Source organism: Lindgomyces ingoldianus (assembly GCF_010093535.1).
Source record: "Lindgomyces ingoldianus strain ATCC 200398 unplaced genomic scaffold BDR25scaffold_17, whole genome shotgun sequence".
In the NCBI taxonomy this organism is placed as follows: domain Eukaryota; kingdom Fungi; phylum Ascomycota; class Dothideomycetes; order Pleosporales; family Lindgomycetaceae; genus Lindgomyces; species Lindgomyces ingoldianus.
Genome location: NW_022985178.1, coordinates 230,796 through 249,915, shown reverse-complemented (window position 1 = coordinate 249,915; position 19,120 = coordinate 230,796). Strand labels below are relative to the sequence as shown.

The window sequence follows — 19,120 nt, the reverse complement described above, 5'->3', positions numbered from 1 at the left end:
CGGTATTGAGCTCGCGACCAGAAGTAAAGGCCGACTGGTTTCTCCGAAAGGCTTGGCATGGTGGCTTGTGCACGGAGCTTTTGACAGCAGCCCCAAACGGCGATGTCATGAATAAGCCACTCCTTTGAACAGATTCACCACCACGTGCCTTGGCAGTACAAGTGCAATTCCCGTTTGATACTCCTCTCACATCCTATCTGTTGAGAACCCTCCCCTTCCTCCATAGTGCGCAATAGGCATTTCCACGGCGCATCGGGGCTTCAGAACAACCCCCGAGCCCACCACCTGGACCTGGACCTGGACCTCTATCTCGACTCCCAAACCCACAGCCGAAGCACAATGAATCCACACATTTCGCTGCCCCGGCCTACAGGAGGGCCCTCGAACTTTGGTGGTACAGCACCGTCGAGTCGGTCCGAGAGCCTCCGAATGCCACGCTTCTTTAAACGCTTATTCAAGTTTCCGCAGATGGACTTTGAGATGGCCATATGGGAAATGTTGAGCCTGATAATAGCGCCAAAGAAAGTTTTTAGGTCAATATATTACCATGTATGTCTCTCGGACCCCACTGAAAACAGCGAACGCGATACTTACATTTTTTGCAGAAACGTAAGATGTCCTCCGCGTGCACGGCTGCAACCATTGTCTATTATGCTCCTACTTGCTCCATGGGATTGCCTGCGCAGGTCTCCGACTGCTTTTTCCTCACAACACTGCATTTGAATTCAGTCTAACGAACCCCCAGAAACTAAGAACACATGGCACCGACCCGACCCTTCCTTTACCTACCTCCTCTCCGGCTTCCTTCTCCTCACAGCCCTCGGCTGGGGTCTTGCATACGCCGACGGTGCCGCCCGAACCCTGCGCATAATGCTTATCTTCATGTTCGGCCATTTCCTTCTCCTCTCCCTCCTAATCGCAACCCTATTCTACTTCCTAGTCGGCCGGCTTCTCGGACCTGGCGTGAAAGGGCTTCCCGGACGACGCCGACAAGGACTTTTCAACGTCGAAGAAGGCGAGGGCGGGAACGAGCTCGAGTTTGGATACTGCTGGGATGTGGCAATCCGGGCTTTTGTGCCTATTTGGGTGTTTTTATACGTTGTGCAGTTTTTACTTATGCCTGTCATTGCGAGCAAATACTGGTGCGTACATCCCCACTTCCTGTTTGCTCCAGGCCTTTTGCGAGTTGCTAGTCGAGACGAGCGAGTCTGACTTTCTATCCAGGTTATCACTGCTGGTCGGAAACTCGCTCTACCTCGTCGCACTAAACTACTACTTCATCATCACCTTCCTCGGCTACAACGCCCTCCCCTTCTTACACCACACTGAGCTGCTTCTCCTACCAATAGGGATATGCACGATCCTATGGTTCGTCAGCCTCTTCGGCCTAAATCTACCGAAGCATCTCGCGCCTGTTTTATGGGCAGGAGCCAAGTTAAGGAAGGATGTCTGACGACCCTGCCGAAGCAGGGCGTATTGTACGATATGAAGGACGCGGGATGTAGGTCTAAGGCGTTTTATGCAGTAGATAATTGGCGTTGAAAGGCCCTCATGGCGTTTCATAGGCATACGGCGCACCTACCGAGAAGGTTGGGCATTATTGTGTTTTTGGATTGCGGCATTTCTAGCGAAAGGGGTTCATATTACCTAATTATCTAGTGGTTGTATAATATGTCGCCCCGTGGATGTATCTAGTACAATTTTACACTTATCACAGCCTTAGTTTTCGAGCGCACATGATGAGGAGTTGAAGTTGTGGTGGTCTGATGGCTTCTAGCATTGTTGATGCGCATGCCCAACAGCGGCATAGTTATATGTACTCTACAGAGGTGCCATCCACGTCCCTTCCCTAAAATGATTGTCTACAAGCAGTGTAGCTAAAGAAGTGGAGTTTTGAAAATCCTACTTTCCCACCCAGCTGATGTATACTTCTTACTCTTACACGGACGGCCTTATATGCCAGCGATAACATCTGAATCCGACAGGAAATTCTACAGACCTAAATATCTAACTTACAAAGTCCTCTTCTCACTCTTTTCCTCATAACACTGCAACTTATCTCCAACTTCAAAAGCTTCCCACCCTTCAAACGCAATACCACATTCGGTATCCTTGCGCATCTCATGGACGTCTTTCTTCTGGCTCTTCAGGGACGATAATATACCTGCTTAATGTCAGCAATTCACCTCTCTCATACAAGGATACAGAACAAAGTCAGTGCGTTAAACATACCATCAAAAACCACCTCCTCCTTCCTCAACACCCGCACCTTTGTTCCTTTCACAACAGCTCCATTCCTAACCTTACTCCCCGCAACCCTTAGCTTCTTTCTCCCTCCAAGACCAATTTCGAAGGCTGCAGCAATTTCTGCTTCGCCGGTTACGCGTTGCGTGATCTTAGGGGAGAGTTTTTCCGACATGAGGGCCTTGACGTTTTCGACGACGCGGTAGATGATGTTTGAGTCGAGGATCTTGACGCCCTTTCCTTCAGCCATGGCAGCAATGTTGGGTTGAATGATGGTATTGAAGTTGACGATGTGACCGCCCGCATCTGCTGCGTGCTGGACGTCGAATTCGGAGGGTGAGCCAACGCCAGAGCGGAGAATGCGGGCGCCGACTTCGTTGTTGCCGATTGCGGTAATAGAGTCGACGACTGCTTCCGCGGAACCAGAGACGTCGGCTTTGACGATGAAGCTGACAATTTCAGGGCCACTCTCTTTCTTGAGAACTTCTTCGGGAATAGTCTCTCCAGCTTTGGCGGCTTTTGCGGCGGCTTCATCGGCTTCGCGGCGCTCGGCTTCGAGACGTCGAGTCTCGTTGATAGCCTCCATGTCCTTGGCCATTTGTAAGCGTTCGAGTTTCTCTGTTCTGAGATCTGCGATCTGGGCAGCCTGTTGCTCAGAGGAAGCTTGCAGGGCTTCGTCGCCCGCGATGGGCTGTTCTCGCCAACCATCGACCTCGACGGGCATACCAGGCCCAATTTCTTTAACAGCGGCACCTGCTTCATTGCGGAGGGCCCTCACACGAGTCCAGGTAGTTCCAGCAACGAGGATGTCTCCCTGTCGAAGAGTACCATTGCGAACGAGTACCGTAGCGACTTTTCCAGACTTCTTCGTTGTACCTTCCAGAACCCATCCCTCAACGTTTGCCTCCGGATCCGCACGATGGTCCAAGACTTCGGATTGCAGAGAAATGGCTTCTTCCAAATCGGGAATACCTTGACCAGTCTTTCCGCTGACTAAGACAGTCTGAACATCGCCACCATACTCCTCAACTTCAACTCCATGACGGCCGAGATCTTGCTTCACGCGATCAGGGTGCGCTTGCTCTTTATCGATCTTGTTTATGGCAACGATGATAGGGACTTTGGCGGCTTGTGCATGCTTGATGGCTTCGATGGTCTGGGGCATTACAGAATCGTCAGCAGCAACGACGAGAACGACAATGTCTGTAACGTTAGCTCCACGCGCGCGCATGGTTTCAAATGCGGCGTGACCGGGAGTGTCGAGGAACGTGATTTTCTTTCCTGAGACTAAAGGAACGCTGAAGGCTCCAATATGCTGGGTAATACCACCAAACTCGGTTGCAGCAACGCTCGATTTGCGGATGTAGTCCAGAATTGTGGTTTTTCCGTGGTCGACATGACCCATAATCGTCACAACAGGTGGCCGAGGAGGTAGTTTGGCATAGTCTTCGGGGCTACGCGCAGGCGCAGCATATATATCGCCATCCTCGCCCTTGGCCTGAATGATAGGTTCAAAGTTGTACTCCTGGGCAATCAGACCGGCGTGTTCCGCGTTGAGAATATGATCGTTCTGCACATCCTCGAAGCCCAGGTCTTCAAGTTTCTTGACGAAATCTTCAACGCGCATCTTAAGCACGGAAGCAAGATTTGCGACGCTGATATACTCTGGTAGATAGACAGGAGTTGGCTCCGCCTTTTCTAATTGAGCTCTCTTCTTCGCTTCTTTCCGCTGTCGTTTTCGCTCAGCCTTATTCGTGTACTCTTCTTCTAAATCCTCATCTTCCGCTTGCATCACGCGGCCGCGACCTCTGCGTTCAACTTTCCCTCGTCGGCGCGGTTCGGGCTCTTCATATTGGTTGCGGGCCCCTCTAGATTCCAAGTCAATTTCATCCTCCATAACGAAGCGACTCCTCCTCCTATCAGACATGCTCGTGTCACGCCGCCTCCCTTCCTCCTCGTACCGCGCTTGCTCAGCACTTAACGGCTCATCTGACCTGGTACGTTGCTTGCGGATCCAGGCCTCTGCTGCGTCTGCCAGAGCGCCTTCTCGCTGCTGGGCGGGTTCCGGCTGCCTGACAACAGGTTTCAGAAGACAATCTTGGGTCCGGTGACCCTGCTGCCCGCAATGGAAGCATTTCATCGGCGTACTCATTTTTCTCGTCAGAGGGATGTGAGACCTTGGGAGCTCTCTTCTTGGCAGGTTTGAGTTCGCTCCTAGCATTTGCTCTAGGTCTCCCTGGGCCCACTTCCGCTTCGTGGGTTGGGTACTCATGGGCTGTGGTAATTCTCGACTCGGCGCAGCATTCCAGGCCGTTTTAGCCTGAGGGTTGTTTCTTCGCCTCAGGTGCCCTACAGAACCAAATTCGGGTGTGCTGGAAACTGGAGGTCCTCTCGAATCCATATTGACTCGGTAACGAGTATTTCGCAGAGGGTCACCCCCAGGTATGACTCTCCTCACCATGTTGACAGGAGCTCTTGGAAATTGATCTTGCAGACCCTGTCGCTGCGATTGCGCCTGCACTCTTGCCGGGTGCGCAGCTTGTAGTGCAGCTCTCGCTCTCTCCGCTGGTGAGACATAAGTTGTCTGCTGACGGGAAGCGGTGTATCTAGGGTTCGCCATCATCTGCTGTCGCATTCTTTCGGCCTGCGTCATGCGCTGAGGCTCCTCGCGGAAGACTTGGCCTTCGGCAGCATACTGAGGGGCTTTGCTCGACGAATTGAGATGTCTCCGCTGGGATCGAGCTGGAAATGTAGTTAGAGGGATATAATTAATCCCATCGACCGTGAATTGTCGGGTAGTGCAGAATATGCAAACATCGCGGGTTGAAGAAACCTACAATTAGTGTTAATAAGCCGTCATTAGAGCATGTCAATTCGTCTTACCCGCAACACCCGCGTATTCGACATGGCTTTCGACACGTTGAGTTGAAGATACCCTGGTGTCCTGAGCCCCCAAAAAGTCTCGAAGATAGTGATTCGATCCGGGAAAGTCCCGAGGCCCCTTAGTCAGCTCGCGCCACTTCACACTTCCTCGTCAGCTACGCACTCTTCACGTCGTCATCTTCAAGCTGAATCATATATTTAGCAAACAGGCTGTCACAGCATCCCCATCTGGCATTTCGTAAGCTTTCAATCATGGCCATTTGTCGCCTTGCGTACGCGGTATGCTGTATGGTTTCTTATTATTAGCATAAGTCTCACCCCTGTGTTTCCATCTTGCATTTTCAAACTCCAGTCGATTCACTTGACTCTTCAGCGAGGTTTGTATAAAGACCACAAGCATCCCTATCTCATCATTAGAATTCATCTACATCTTAGCCTGGAGACCATCAATGGACTTAGATCGTCTCTCGTTATTCCTTCTCCTCCCACTCGAACTGCGTCAAAGGGTTTACTCACACCTACTTTCTCCACATCCTCAAGATGTCACAACAATCAACTACCAGCTCTCCTGGCCGTATCTTCAAAACCCCGACTCTCTCACGTTCACTCCGTATCAGCTCGACATGTGCGGCTGCCCTAAACAGAAGAAAGATCACATATACACACGTTACGTGTGTCAAGAACCGGAGGTTCAATTTGCCTCCAAGCAGGACCCCTTGTGGATCCTGCATGAACTATGGGGCCTCTTCAACATACTACGTCCGGCTTCCCAACGAGAGCTTGAAAGACGACCTTCAGCACACTTGATTCATGTCAATAAACAAATCTATCGCGAGTCTATTCCCGTCCTATATCGCGGACGCAACTTCCGGCTCCTGAGTGGGCCCTGCCCCCGAGGGAGGTACCAGGCTTATGCGACCCAGAAATGGCTCGCTCGGCTTAGCCCTTTGGCGCGGTCGCATGTCACAGATCTCGGTCTGATATGTCAGATCTATGAAGAGGACTGTGTTGAGAGTGACGCCATTCAGTCCTACAACTCGTTGTCTCACTATATTCTCCGAAATCTTCTCCATTTCGAAAAACTACACCTGCTTCGTCTTCCGAGATATTCTGCAGTACAGCCCTTTAGTGAGCTATTCCAGAAGAAAGGTGTGACAATCGTGGTGACCTCCGGAAGGCCGAACGGCGAGATGTCCGAGTTCTACGAATCTAAAGATTTCTTGAGAAATTGCACCGAGCCTCCGGCTGGAGACATTTCACAATCAAGACGCCTCCTTCGAGAACTTCGAGTAGAATCGGAGGACATCGAGTCGACGTTAGAGGAAACTCTGTCGCTAAGGGAATAGTGACGACGGAATACATTAGGTCGTTATGCGTCATGGCGGATTTCCCCCCCTCAAGGTGCTGAGCACCGAGCGTATCTAGGGTATTTGGCAAGGAAGGAAGGATCAGGAATCAAAAAGGCATGTGCAATACTCCTAGTATCTACTAGGTGTAAGAACTAAGAGCGTATTATCGTGTCGATAAGGTAGAGTGCCATTTAATCTTTCTCAGATCCTTCTCCAATCCTTCCTCTGTCTCCACTCTTTTTCTCGCAACCTCCTCGGACTTAAGGACGAAGCGCTGTCTATGTCTTTTTCCCTACCTCAAAATGAGCCAAAAAGACTACACAAAATGTAAACCAAACTGCAAAGAAATACCACCTTGAAGGTATCCAGAAAACTTCTCACAAGCTTTCTCTGGCTCTAACCTTCTCTCACTTTCGTGGGATCGAACCGGGGGGCTCTCGGCTAGGTCATTGAGGTCTGGAATTCTGCATATAAGGCAGTCCGACCTCTTGAAAGTCCTCGCTACCCCAAGCTGCTTTGAGATTATGGGAACTTTGGAGAGAAATCATCATATACGGGCGTGCAATACGGAGATTTGGGTGAAGAACAACGTGGTCTGAGCGTGTTTGGGTGCTATGTCATCGTGTTTGGAGCTTACCTCAGCGCTGTTGTGGATCAGGTTCGGCATACCAACGGCGAGAGCTGTTGGTGTCGAAGGCAGCCGGCTTGAGCCCGCCCTGGGTCGTACTCGTCTGCAGCTGGCTAGCCTTATAAAGTCCGCAACAACATAGGTCAGCTTTGAGAAGGCCCTATTACAATATCCCAGATCAGCGCCGTGAAGGAAGATCAGGTCTTCAATACTCACAATATAATTGAAGGCGAAGCAAGTCTTCTATCCTTATGGCTTAGTGGTGAACAGGAGCTGCCCTTCCCTCCTCCTTTTAGTTCTCCGATGTGTTTATTTCTTCCTATGGATGTTGGAGGGGTCTGGTAAATTAGAGATGATGGACGGAAGCAAGGTGAAGGCAGGAAGAAAGCAAGAATGAGGGCCCGAGAGGGTACATATTTTTGGCCTCAGAAAAGGAGTGGATAGATGAGTCACATTACCCGCATCATTCATTGTTCCCAACTCACCAAGTGGCGGTGAACTACTGGACTTCAATCAGCCTTCTCCACACCATGCGCCACCTTTGGCTAATAACAGCACAATCCAAATCTAGGCAAGCTTTGCAAGCTTTGCCCGCACATTACAGAAGTATAGAACCACCACTTTGGCTCCCAGCAAGGAGATCCTCGTATCGGAGTACAATCAAATGAAGTAAGTTCCACTCCCCTGAGCATCTTTAATCTGTACTCAAACGCTAATGCTATGTTCCAAGCTTCAATAGGATCATCATCATGCACGTAGGCTAAGACTACAACCGCGAACCGTACCTAGTCAACACAATCGCCCTCGCATACTGATTCCCCTTCTTCCGAGCTTCCCTAGACAGAACGTGGAAGAGTGCCGAAACACCGCCATCGAATGGCCAGTGGATGATTCGGATGTCGTACAACTGTATCTGCATCTCCTGTCACTTTCGATTTATGCCTTAACCTGATTGAGAGCTGTAACTAGAAAAAGGTATACATACATCGAGGAAGCATGAGGTGACCAAAGATTTGGGGCATAGGTGTCTGATATTAGGATGGAACATGGTTCGGATTGCATAGGATGGCATTGAATCCGCGGACAGCGTCTTTACAATCCAAAATAGAATAAAGTGCAACGAGGCTCCCGAACCACTGCTGTGGATGCATGGCCAATGTGCACGCTACTCTGCTAACGCCACCCACCCGGAAGGATTACGCACAAGAAGGTCAAAATCGAGCAACTTGAGATCACGTAATCGGGTGTTCTTTGCCAGAATTTGGATATTCGGGTAATGGCGATCCTCCTTCAGCTGACTAGAGCAAGAAGTTCTATGAGGTCGAAACGTGAACATCATTTGGAGCCTACTTCCCAAGATACATGTTCATCACCATGTGTTCCACATATCTCCTCAATCCGCAGTGGAATATTGATTGAGCGGTGAGACTTCTAGTACACCCCCATTTAATTTCCACATCTCCATCAATTGATTGCGTTGGATCTCAGAATAGCCTACTATACGTCCTTCTTTCCTTCATTCTCACTCTCCACCTTCCTCTCCCATTCAACAAGCAGACCCTTATAGTCCTCCGGCCCATAACTCTTAAAACACTCAGCAGCCCAATTCGTCATCCCCAATAAATTCCCCTTCCTCTTACCCGCAAATCCCAAGTCGTGCATCAACCGATCAAAATATGGGAGAGAATCGAACACCAAATCAGGGAACTTGTTGCCATATCCCATAGCGTTCCGGACAACGCAGTATTGTGTATCGCGGTAGGTCTCGTATTTGAGTTGTTCTGGAGGTGTAATTGGGAGAGGCAAGGTGCCGTCAAAGTATGCAGTAAGCCAGAGCGATTGCAGATAGGCGCATGATGCGTTGCCAAGAGACATAAGAGCACCTGCGAAACCGATGGAACGGCGTTGGAAGTCAGACTGAGGTACCAGGAAGCGGTGGAGGCGGTAAGGTTGTTGACTGGGGTCTATCGTTGGCGTATTCTTGAATGTGGGATCTGGGTGGTGGAGCTTGCTTGAGTCCCGCTCCTTGAGGTACGGGAAATTGGTCAGGAGGTCATTCTCAACTTTCTTTACGAGAGCCGCATCACCAGCATCTGGAGGGATCCTCGTAGGTAGACCCAACTCTTTCTCAATGCCCGTTGGGAGAAATTTCAAGGACCCACCGATCTCCCATCCAGTTGCGCAAACCACCGCATCAACTTCCATCTTGTCCCCACTCTTTAGTACCACTTCTTTGCCCTTGCCTAATCTCTCGACCTCGTCGATGGCAACCTTAATCCTGCCCTCTTTGACGAGGTCAAAGAAGTCTGTCGGGTAGTTCAAGATGCTCAGCGCGTTCCCGACCTCAAAAGCGTCCCGCCAAGGCCTCAGCTTCTTCGTTTCAGGGTGTTCATTGAGCTTGTTTAGCTCCACCACATCATCGCCCAGGATACCCCAGAACGCCCCAACGATCTTCCTTCCAATCCATGTTCTGTGCAAAAATCTCCGAATCAGTCCTTCGAATCCAGAAGCCTCCGCGAAAGGGCACGGAGACATGAACCCAAAAAATCGCGTAAATACGAGCTTCTCAAGCCACAGGCTAAGGGGCGTAACGTAAGGCGGTGACATCCACACTGGACCTTTCCCCGATGGCCGTATGAGCATCGTCGCGGTTGAAGAGGGGGATGCAGCGCAAGCATAAGCAGTGTCCCATGCCGATTTTGCACTACCGATAACGAGAGTATGTGCGTTTGGCTTGACAACGTTGGAATAATGCACAGGGAAGTTAGCAGAATGGATCACTGGAGGCGTAAAATTTTCGGAAGTGGGCCAATGAGGGATAGACGGGCGGTTCGTTAAGCCAGTGGAGAGTATGAGTTTGGCTGTGTTGATGAAGGAAGAGTTCGTGGCGTCGGTAGAGTTGGATATGCAGTGCAATTTCCACCCCGTTTCGAGTTGCTCCACCACTTCAACTTTCGTGTTCAGCCTCACACAAGCCGAAATATCATACTCCCTAATCAGCGCGTTGAGATACTCCGTTACTTTCTCCGCCGGTACATGCTCCCCTTTCTTGACTCCAAATTCTTCTTCATCCATGGGAAAATCAGGATTTGCATAGGTGCCCCAAAGATTGTTCGTCTTGAGGCCTGGAAATATCCGATGAGGAGCCCATGGTCCGCCGATCGATGGCGCCGATTCCAGAAGGAAGATACGGGCTGTTGGATGAAGACGATGATAGGTCGCAGCAGCCGTGATCCCGTAGAGCCCTGCGTAGTTAATGAGAAGAGCGAAGAGATAGGAGGAAATGTAACTCAGTTATTTTATGTGTCCGCTTCACCAATTTCAACGAAATGTAGAACGAAGAAGAGAAGTCCTCGTCGCATAGGATTCCAGTACTACTTTAGTCCTATCATTAAGATAGATGCTAGATGTGCAAAGGAAATCTGCAAAATGGAACACATACCGGCGCCAACGACGACTAAATCCGCTTCATCCATAACGCCACAAAGCGGGGAAGACTGGGAGGACCTCAGCCCAGATATCGAATAAAGAAAGGTGTGTAAAAGAAAAGTGCTTGAGGTAGTTTTACCTCTTGTTGGAAAACCAAGATTGCGGGTGAGTGGGTTGAAAAAAGATTATGATAACGGGCCTGTGCTGGCTTAACTACTGTTGCTTAGGAGGATGCAGCGGTCATCCGACTCGGTTGAAAGGTTAATTAGCGTGGCCGGGGCTTTCACGGGGCCAAGGTCGATGGATCATATTATCAGCAGCAAACCTCTCATTTTCTTCCAGCAATCAGCATTCGCACACAGACAAAGACCTACCGTTGTCTTCTCTGGCTGTACAAATGCCTTAAAAAAACGTCTCAAGGGCTATTGCCTCTCCATTCCTTTAAACCACCGGGAGGTGCACGAATCCACATCGAAACTGCCAACCACTTTCCCCGCCTTACCTTGCCCCCTTCGTAATTTTCTTCCATCCCAAGGGCCAGTTATGCTCGCCGTTGTATCCATTGTTTTCACTCGAGTTAGGGCCCTTGAAGCTGTCTAAGAGTTCATTATCTCCTAGATTGGAGCTATTCCTCTCCTATCCTCAATTTTAGTATCTTCTAGACATCTCTACCCAAGACGCTGGAGAATAGCAATTATGGGGGTTACGAAGAACCTGTGTTAGCCCGAATACAATAGTGAGTAGTACAGCTCACGCAGAGGGCTGTAACTGAACGCCGAATACGGTCGAATACGGTCGAATACGGACACGACCCAAGCAGTCGATCACAGAAATTAAATACGTCCTGAAATGAGTTCAAACCAGAGTTCGTAGGGCTTCTGGCTATCTCCATGCTGTTGATCGGCTCTCTCTCGCCTATCTTTATCAAGTTTATGCTTCTTTAAGCGGAATGTTGGGAGCAGGGTTACTTTGCGTTGTATTTTTTTGGCCTCAACTTGTTGCAACTGTTGTTAGAGAGACGTGATAGGTTCATTCCATTCTCCGTCCCCTTCAACTGAGATTATCTCGCAAAATCGTCGCCCATATAAGTCGCGTAGGGTCCACTTCTCTAGTCCCTAGCGTTGAGATGTCTCTTTCAATGCTGGTTTCTGCTGCCTCCATAACCGCGTAGACCCCACAAATCAAAGGAATTTGTTTGCATCTGAGAGCTGACTTTTATGACTTGCCAGCCCTGGGACCCTGTTGCCCAATGCTTGTCTTTCGTAGCCAAGACTACTTGATGTATTAAGGTCTGAATCGTTATTTTCGTTGCCTCAGGTTTGTATTCCAGAAAGCTGTTGTACATCTAGATCAACCTGGATGGTATGATCTAGACAACCATCCAGTGGCTCCTGCTCATGTTTATGATTGCGACGAACTCTTTGATCCTTTTTGTCCCACAACCAACTGTAGCTCGCGGGGGGCAGCTAAGTTTCAGTGCCCCGCGTAGTCACACTGCCCCTTATGGCGTGCATATCAAATGCACAGATGACTGGCAACCGTAGTATAGGGCTCTAGTATGTTTGAAGCTTGTATGCAACCTCGGTCATCCCTGTATTGAACTGCGTCCTGTGTGATAGGGAGAGTAGGTCTGGGACGGTAAGTACTACTGGCCCCATTATCGTGATCTCGATTAGGTCCTGAAAGTTTTAAATCTTAGTCTATGTAGCTAGAACTCACACTGTAAGCCGGAAGGCTCTACGGTGGGCTGCCCGATCAACCTTGGGCTTGGCGTCTCATCATACTATATAAATCATATAGCTCCTCGGACCCTCAGTCCCCAATGCATCACTTCTTTCATAACTCATGCTCCTTGTAAGGCTAAAACTACAATACCTATTGGAATATCGTTACCAGACGCCGCGCTGTGCAAGATTGACTTGATTTTACCACCTGTCATTGGCTTTTGCGCACTCAACTGTAGTAGTTAGCCCATAGTTTTCGCTGCCTGGCAAAGGACAAATACAGGAAGGAAATTGCGATGAAATTCGGCGGGAGTAAGGTGACGTGGTTCTTTGCAACTCTGAATATCTCTTTGGCCGAATTATAGAGCGAGCTTGTGACTTAGATTGTAGCTAGCGATGTGGCTGGCATCTTGTCTGCTGCTCTGTTAGGCCCTGCCAAGCTGGTACGATATCCACCTTTGGAAAAATAGATACCTGTACCGCTGTGAAGCTTTTTGAACCACCAAGGCCATGAAGAATTAATTTAATTGCTAAAGGGTTTATATAGACAAAGGAGTAAGCTAGGCAGCAAGCTTCTTAGCGGGCAGCATGTGACTATAGCAGGCAGTAGTAGAGCTCAGATTGTCCAAGGGGCGATTCCATGTCCATCCTTTGGTTGCGGCCGGGTAGGACTATAGAGTTTCTCCCAGCAGTCAGAATTGGAACAACATATCTTGGATCACCACCTAGAGCCCTGTACGAGAAAGAAACGGCTACAAGGGAGGTGTAAATATGGCACTAGATCCAAGGTGAAGGAGGCCTTAATATGCCTGAGTGTATCAGTCCCTGTCTCTACGTAAGAAACGTAAGCCGCAACTAGTTTCACTGGAGGGATCAGTCCGTAGAATACCAGGCAGTTTCTATGGTACCATTTCCCGCTTGACTTCAAATATATTGGCCCTTTCTACAGTACACTAAGAAAGATCATTTAACTCTTTTACTGAATTATAGTAAGAGCTCCGGAAGATCAATACATCTCCAATATGCCTCCGTCATAATTGCTACACCGGCATTTGACAATGCTGCCCCATCGCCTAAACTCTCATTGAATATAAAATGAGACTCACCTCTTGCCTCCCCCCGAACTCGTGGACTGGTTGACGCTTCTGCACTTCTTACGGGAATTAGCAGCGGCAGTACGCAGCTTGTCCGCATACCCAGAAACTAAAACGCTTCCGGCCATCCAATTAGCATATCGGAAAAGGAGTCCTTTGCATCATGGACGCAGATTCCTTAGCTGATCCAGTCAGATCAAGAATGATCCACGTATTAGTCCCAACCAACGCCCTCATTTTGCTTGATTTGGGGGCTTCATCATAGATGCTGCGAATGCATGGAAAGTATTAGGTAGATGTGGCAGTTTTAGAAATTAACCGGGTGAATATCATCCTCTGCCCCTTGATCTTGGAACTTACTGTAAAGGACGACGAGCCTGTATAACGTTTGGGACTTAGCCATGGCAGCGCGATATGTTTCGTCCTCGAGCTAGATCTTCTTGAGGTCTGGATTACCGTGATTAGTATCACTGTTGGCCTCGTTATCGCTCTCAATATCGACAGGTTCCAGGAATACTCTACCAGCAGCGGGAGTCCCGTACATATGAACTGAATATAGAGGATAAGTACTCCAGGGTCATCTTCTAGCAGCTTCAATTCCTTATCCTCCCCCTTCCATTCTTGTTGAGCACTCTCTTAAAGAAACTGGATCGGGATGCCATGACATCCTGCCAGCAAGGAACACGCCCTAATTTTCACCTTCATCAATGCAAATGTTGATGCCGTTGGACCGGAACATTACCACTGTTAGTAACGCATTTAAAACGCTAAAGCAGATGTCCAACATACTTTTCGCTAAGCCTCTAGTAGCAAGTAAAAGCCTAAGCCGACGTGATGGAGTGTTCTCCGGCGTTACGGGTGAAAAGTACCTAGTATATAATAACGGGGAAATGGCGGGAAACGGCGTCTCTTCTGGAAAATTGGGACTTAATCACGCTTGCTAATGCCTTGGTGTCTGAATTGTGATGTAATATGTTCTAGTGATCATAGTACTTCGGGGAAGTGGCTTTCGCAACTCGAGCCATCTTCCATTAGCTCTACAGAGTGAGCACTCATTGTGAATGTAGGTAAAAGTAGCGAATAGAGCCGACTTGGTGACGTGGAGCAGTGATTCATCGACGGGATGTAGGCCTAGGGTCAACCGCAGCGCTTCCAACAAGCTGTAGTACTGTACGATTGGGCGGTCGTGATGCCTGTACGAGTGAGACTTTGTGTACGTTCTTATGGCAGGGAGAATGGGAGGTAGGTGTACGTATCGTAACTGTTACGGCTCACGTGATCTGTGTGAGGAGTACAATTCCATTGAAGTACGCCGTACTCTAGCCGAAACAGCTCGGATACTTACAGGCCTCATCTAATTGGTCAGGTACCTCTGTTGTCTGTTTTGCGCAGTCTCTTACCTAAGCTGCATAAGTTAAGAGCTCTCTAGACTGCGTCTCTTGCCTCATCCTGCGGTAGTACGTTGTTTATAGCTGAAGACTAATCGCAGCAGGGCAAGATAATCCTCTAGCTCTACTCGCCGGAGCCATCCTACTCCTCTAGAATCGCTATACAAACACCACAAAAGGGCAATATGATCCGTACTACGTACCGTACCTGGGGCATCATTAAACGTACGGTCAGGGCTTCCAACGGGCCGTACTACGGTCCGTACAAAGTGAACCGTAACGGTCACGTGTTCAGTACGAACGTACCGAGTTCGTGAGCCGTACCGTACGTTTAATGATGCCCTAGGTACAGTACGTAGTACGGATTGTATTACCCTTTTAGGAAGTTTGTATAGGGGTTCTAGAGGGGTAGGAGGGCTTTGGCGAGCAGGAGGCCTGCGGACGCTTAAATCTCTTTCTAAGGGTTTTAATCTATCTATCTGTCTGTTGTCTTAAAAATGCCTATTACAGACCATTTTCTATTGCAGAGTTATCTATCCACGCCTCTTGCAGCCTTACAGGCCTTATCTAGACCTATCTGCTCTTGTTACTAGGGAGAACTAGTTATTTTATAGTTAATTAGACCTTAATCTTACGTCTCTAGAGACCTATAGTCTTAGCTGTTTTAACTAGAGTACAGCGTACTTTAATTAAATTGTACTACTTGTACAGATCACGTGAGCTGTAACAGTTACGATACGTACACCTACCTCTCCTCCTCCCTGTCGTACGAACGTACACAAAATATTACCCGTACAGGCCTCAAAATCGCCCAATCGTACAGTACTACGCCTCGTTGGAAGCCCTGCGTACGGTGCGGCTCACAAACTTGGTACGTTCGTACTGAACACGTGACTGGTACGGCTCACTTTGTAAGATAGTACGCCCCGTTGGAAGCCCTGGTCGACCGCCAAAGAGTTGGGTAGCCACAGAGTTTTGGATTACTTTCAAGCGAGGTATGGTGGCACTAGGCAAGCTCGGGTGTTCCAGGCTTTAGATAACTTTACCTTGGGATGGATGGGATGATTCCAATGCGAAGTGCACACTTTCGCTGGATACTTTACATGGAATTTTCGAACCCAAGTTTCAAAGTCAGCCCACAAACGAGGGCTGACCTGTGACTGAATACGATTGAGAACCCATCAAAGAGGGTTTCATTGCAAGTTAACAAACACCACGATTCATTCCAGATGAATTCTCAGATGACAAAGCGTCCATATATTACCGCCTTGTAGGGAGGATCTAACAAAACCTAACGCAAGGAAACCCAACCGCCAGACTGCCAAGCGTGGTTTTCAGCACATTAGAACTGGCTAAGGATATCTAAAGTGAAGGGTTAAGGATTTGGTTCCTCTAACTTAGGATGAAAGAAGGAAGTAAGGGGATGCAGATGGCAATCAATCTAACTCTAGACCCGTGGTGTTCCGTCCACTGTACCGACGCATATTAGAGAAGAGCCAACAACGGATGTTTAGCCCGCCGTTTGACATAAATCTACCCGTATATGCGTTTGATGGCCTAATACTTGCTGGCCGTTCGTGAAGCAATGGCAAACTATATCTAAAAAAGGCCGATATACGCGTGCATTCAAAACCTGAGAATGCAAACCGCTTGCACAGTATCCGCAAAAGAGGCGTCCAAGTCAAATTAAACTTCTAAAGCCCAAACTCCTCGAAATTCCTCCACGTCTATTAGCAATCGTCGAATCTCTCATCCGCGTCGTACCCGACGGTACCAGGAACTGCAGAAGGTTAGCCATGAGGGGCAGAACTAGGGATCAGCCCTGCCAGACACTGCTCAACCTCCTTCTCCTGGGCACCATATTCGGACTAATGCTCCTAGATCTCGCACCCGCAAAGCTGTTTTCAAGAATAGCGTCTTCGAGCTCATCCTCTTCCTCGATCTTATCAATGATTTCCTGAGGCGGCTCTTCTTCGAAGACAGCTTGAATATCGGCATGCACGGAGAAATTGCTCCAGTTCCAGAATCCCCATTTCGAGTGTTTGGAAGGTCCGAGGGGGTTTTGTTTTCGGCTTGGCTTCCAAAGAGAACGGCGTTCGTGCAGGGCAATGAGGATAAGGATCGGTGCGTTGAGGACTCGCACCATAGTGATATTGATCTTGTGGAACCAGCGGGGCGTGAGGACGAATTTTAAGGGTAGGAGGAATAGGAGGGCAAGGATGTTGAAGGGCGGTCTATATGCGAAGATAGCGTCTGATTTGACACCCTCAAAGGTCAAGACAGCTCTGCGGAATTGGATTTCGGCTGTAGCATCGGCGGCAATCTTCGAGAATGTGTTTGAGAGGATGGAGACAAGGACTGTGAGGAAGAGGGTGTTTCCTAAGAACGCGTACACAACCATTAAAGTAGGGCCGAGGATTTCGTGGAATTTGGGAGCCTCTTGAATGCCAGTGCCATCGAGGCCAAACCAGATCCAAAGCATCCATTTTGAGATCGTGATCGGATTCGGGGAGTCCTCAAAGTCGACCTTATCGTTGCCTATGCTTAGCCACTTCAGTGCTAGAAGGAAGCCACCAAAGCACCAGACTGCAATGAGACTTAGTGTAGTAAAGTCCGCCATCATTGCACGTAGGGAAATAAAGAGCATGTTCTCAGGCATGACATTGAATGCCAGTCGAGGTAACAAGATTGGTGCCGCAATAGCAAGGATATCGAGCGCTTGCCTCCCCTCCTCGACACTTCCTATGATCCATCCGTGGATACGGATCATGGAATAGAGGACATAAATAATGACGAATGTGATATCGAGGAATGACCACAGATTCTGGGTGTGCACATGCCACCCATGCTCAAGCATGGATGCAAACTCATCTAGAACCCACCCTGCAGCGTATATCATGAACCACGCTTCCTCAGTAGTAAATTTAGCTTGGTCTCGATTCATCATACAAAGACAGTATAGGCCCAAGAGTATTACGAATTGGACGACTTCGATGAAGTTCCGCGTTCGAGGTACGATTAAACGATACTGGTTCATTATACGCGACTTTCTGGGATCGTATAACGAGATAGGTTTGTGTTTGTAATGATCCGGAATGATGTCAATGAAGGATGTTGGAGTGTAGACAATCCTGCCTCGGTAGACAGCATCTACAACTTTCTGGCAGGCGGAGCTGCTGAGAAAGATTTTGCTTTCTGAAACAATCGCGACTTCTAGTGCGGTCAATTTGCCTTCATAACCGCCCTGCTCTTGGCCCAGCCAGGAGACATGTCGGTTGCCTCGTAGGACTTCCTGAGGAGCATTTTGAAATGGCTGGAATGGAGAAACTAGGATATGAGCGAGCCAAAGAAGCCCATCACGCCCGGGACGATCTGCGTCGTACTTACGCAACATCTTAGTTGCAACTAGCTCACATAGATGTGCTCGCGTTAGGTTCACTGTTTGATGGTGATGCTGGAACGCTTGCTCTCGTAAGAATTGAGTTCGATTGACCAAGAGGCAATATACTGGGCGCAGTCAGAAGATGGATATTTCTATTTTTCGCAATAGCATAATTCGTACCGACGGACGCATCTTCTTCATCATACAGTCGATCGACGAGGGGCTTGACGATCAGGACATTCATGCGAGGCTCCTTCAGCTGATCCATTGTATACGGATCGTCGATACTGGCTAAAATGATTCGGCGAATACTGCATGTGTTAGCTGTACTGCATCTGTGGATCCACGACCTTCCGCTCGCCTGAGCGGTTGAGTAAAAAAAAAAACCCCATCCGTAACCCCTGACTCTTCTGTACCAACCTCTTGCCAATGCTCTAGCTTTAGCTTTTCGGAAGATTTTAAAGATCCCCCTAATACGAGAAAACTCACCGATGAATCGTATAATAAACCGGCAAATCCTGATGCGGATCCCTACAAAAGATCTCCCTCGGCCCATTCATCAACCCATCCTCCCTCAAACACCCATCTGGATCCGCCACTTCATCATCCCCCAACAATGTCTCTTGCTCTTCGCGACTCCTGACTAACCTCAACGCATCGCTGAGGCTCCTATGACTCTGATTCAAATGCGGGCGTTGAAGTTGCTCCGGGATGCGAATATGTTGGCCCGGAGGCGCGCGTTTGGGTGATAGGGACCCTTCGCGATTGCCGTTGTCGTTGCTACTCCCGGAACCGTTCATGTCAAGGTTGGAGATTTAGGGGGCTTATATAATAACGAAAGGAGGAGGAACTTAGGTAATGCTAATAGGGGAAAGCAAGGCGTGAGGTAATAGTAATTGAAGAAGTTGGACTTGTGGTTCTGGGAGGTCCACTGCAAGAAGACAAGCTTTCCAAGGTCTCGGGAATCGGCGCAAAATGCCCCACTAATTTCGGACGGAT

At 48.8% G+C, this 19,120-nt stretch overlaps 6 protein-coding genes across 6 annotated transcripts; 3 read left to right on the top strand and 3 right to left on the bottom strand.

Annotated features, from left to right (window-relative positions):
* Positions 1-127: 127 nt before the first annotated feature.
* Positions 128-1,821, top strand: BDR25DRAFT_303837 (UNC-50). Its single transcript, XM_033690088.1, has 4 exons — positions 128-549; positions 573-576; positions 746-1,142; positions 1,225-1,821. Exons 1-4 carry the CDS (start codon positions 340-342, stop codon positions 1,451-1,453), a joined length of 840 nt encoding a protein of 279 aa, XP_033547135.1. The 5' UTR covers positions 128-339; the 3' UTR covers positions 1,454-1,821.
* On the bottom strand, positions 1,782-5,180 carry BDR25DRAFT_287116 (initiation factor 2). Its single transcript, XM_033688297.1, has 3 exons — positions 5,128-5,180; positions 2,233-5,077; positions 1,782-2,164 (listed from the first exon to the last, which is right to left on the bottom strand). Exons 1-3 carry the CDS (start codon positions 5,149-5,151, stop codon positions 2,013-2,015), a joined length of 3,021 nt encoding a protein of 1,006 aa, XP_033547134.1. The 5' UTR covers positions 5,152-5,180; the 3' UTR covers positions 1,782-2,012.
* Positions 5,181-5,482: 302 nt separating this feature from the next.
* BDR25DRAFT_33589 (uncharacterized protein) lies at positions 5,483-6,782 on the top strand. The gene has a single exon (XM_033693059.1). The coding sequence runs from the start codon at positions 5,577-5,579 to the stop codon at positions 6,471-6,473; it is 897 nt and encodes a 298-aa protein (XP_033547133.1). The 5' UTR covers positions 5,483-5,576; the 3' UTR covers positions 6,474-6,782.
* Positions 6,783-8,558: 1,776 nt separating this feature from the next.
* Positions 8,559-10,603, bottom strand: BDR25DRAFT_262076 (flavin-binding monooxygenase-like protein-like protein). The gene is made up of 2 exons (XM_033686746.1): positions 10,547-10,603; positions 8,559-10,478 (listed from the first exon to the last, which is right to left on the bottom strand). Exon 2 carries the CDS (start codon positions 10,177-10,179, stop codon positions 8,602-8,604), a length of 1,578 nt encoding a protein of 525 aa, XP_033547132.1. The 5' UTR covers positions 10,180-10,478; positions 10,547-10,603; the 3' UTR covers positions 8,559-8,601.
* Positions 10,604-14,127: 3,524 nt separating this feature from the next.
* BDR25DRAFT_393844 (uncharacterized protein) lies at positions 14,128-16,796 on the top strand (the record flags this gene model as incomplete). The annotated part of the gene is made up of 15 exons (XM_033698276.1): positions 14,128-14,157; positions 14,225-14,313; positions 14,355-14,408; positions 14,481-14,513; positions 14,554-14,635; positions 14,675-14,728; positions 14,862-15,052; positions 15,470-15,650; positions 15,695-15,759; positions 15,818-15,869; positions 15,915-16,009; positions 16,041-16,069; positions 16,160-16,286; positions 16,323-16,419; positions 16,474-16,796. 15 exons carry the CDS (start codon positions 14,128-14,130, stop codon positions 16,531-16,533), a joined length of 1,239 nt encoding a protein of 412 aa, XP_033547131.1. The 3' UTR covers positions 16,534-16,796.
* BDR25DRAFT_262072 (uncharacterized protein) lies at positions 16,375-18,933 on the bottom strand. The gene is made up of 3 exons (XM_033686745.1): positions 18,611-18,933; positions 18,302-18,432; positions 16,375-18,246 (listed from the first exon to the last, which is right to left on the bottom strand). Exons 1-3 carry the CDS (start codon positions 18,919-18,921, stop codon positions 16,556-16,558), a joined length of 2,133 nt encoding a protein of 710 aa, XP_033547130.1. The 5' UTR covers positions 18,922-18,933; the 3' UTR covers positions 16,375-16,555.
* Positions 18,934-19,120: the final 187 nt, after the last annotated feature.

Excerpts from the sequence above, each read along its gene's own strand:
- BDR25DRAFT_303837 (XM_033690088.1), top strand. The coding sequence starts at position 340 with ATGAATCCACACATTTCGCTGCCCCGGCCTACAGGAGGGCCCTCGAAC. Across the intron at positions 1,143-1,224 it reads GTCATTGCGAGCAAATACTG|GTTATCACTGCTGGTCGGAA; the intron begins GTGCGTACATCC and ends CTTTCTATCCAG.
- BDR25DRAFT_262072 (XM_033686745.1), bottom strand. The coding sequence starts at position 18,921 with ATGAACGGTTCCGGGAGTAGCAACGACAACGGCAATCGCGAAGGGTCC. Across the intron at positions 18,433-18,610 it reads GTTTATTATACGATTCATCG|TATTCGCCGAATCATTTTAG; the intron begins GTGAGTTTTCTC and ends TAACACATGCAG. Across the intron at positions 18,247-18,301 it reads TGAAGAAGATGCGTCCGTCG|TATATTGCCTCTTGGTCAAT; the intron begins GTACGAATTATG and ends GACTGCGCCCAG.
- BDR25DRAFT_262076 (XM_033686746.1), bottom strand. The coding sequence starts at position 10,179 with ATGGATGAAGAAGAATTTGGAGTCAAGAAAGGGGAGCATGTACCGGCG.
- BDR25DRAFT_287116 (XM_033688297.1), bottom strand. The coding sequence starts at position 5,151 with ATGTCGAATACGCGGGTGTTGCGG. Across the intron at positions 5,078-5,127 it reads CGAATACGCGGGTGTTGCGG|GTTTCTTCAACCCGCGATGT; the intron begins GTAAGACGAATT and ends CACTAATTGTAG. Across the intron at positions 2,165-2,232 it reads GGAGGAGGTGGTTTTTGATG|GTATATTATCGTCCCTGAAG; the intron begins GTATGTTTAACG and ends GACATTAAGCAG.
- BDR25DRAFT_33589 (XM_033693059.1), top strand. The coding sequence starts at position 5,577 with ATGGACTTAGATCGTCTCTCGTTATTCCTTCTCCTCCCACTCGAACTG.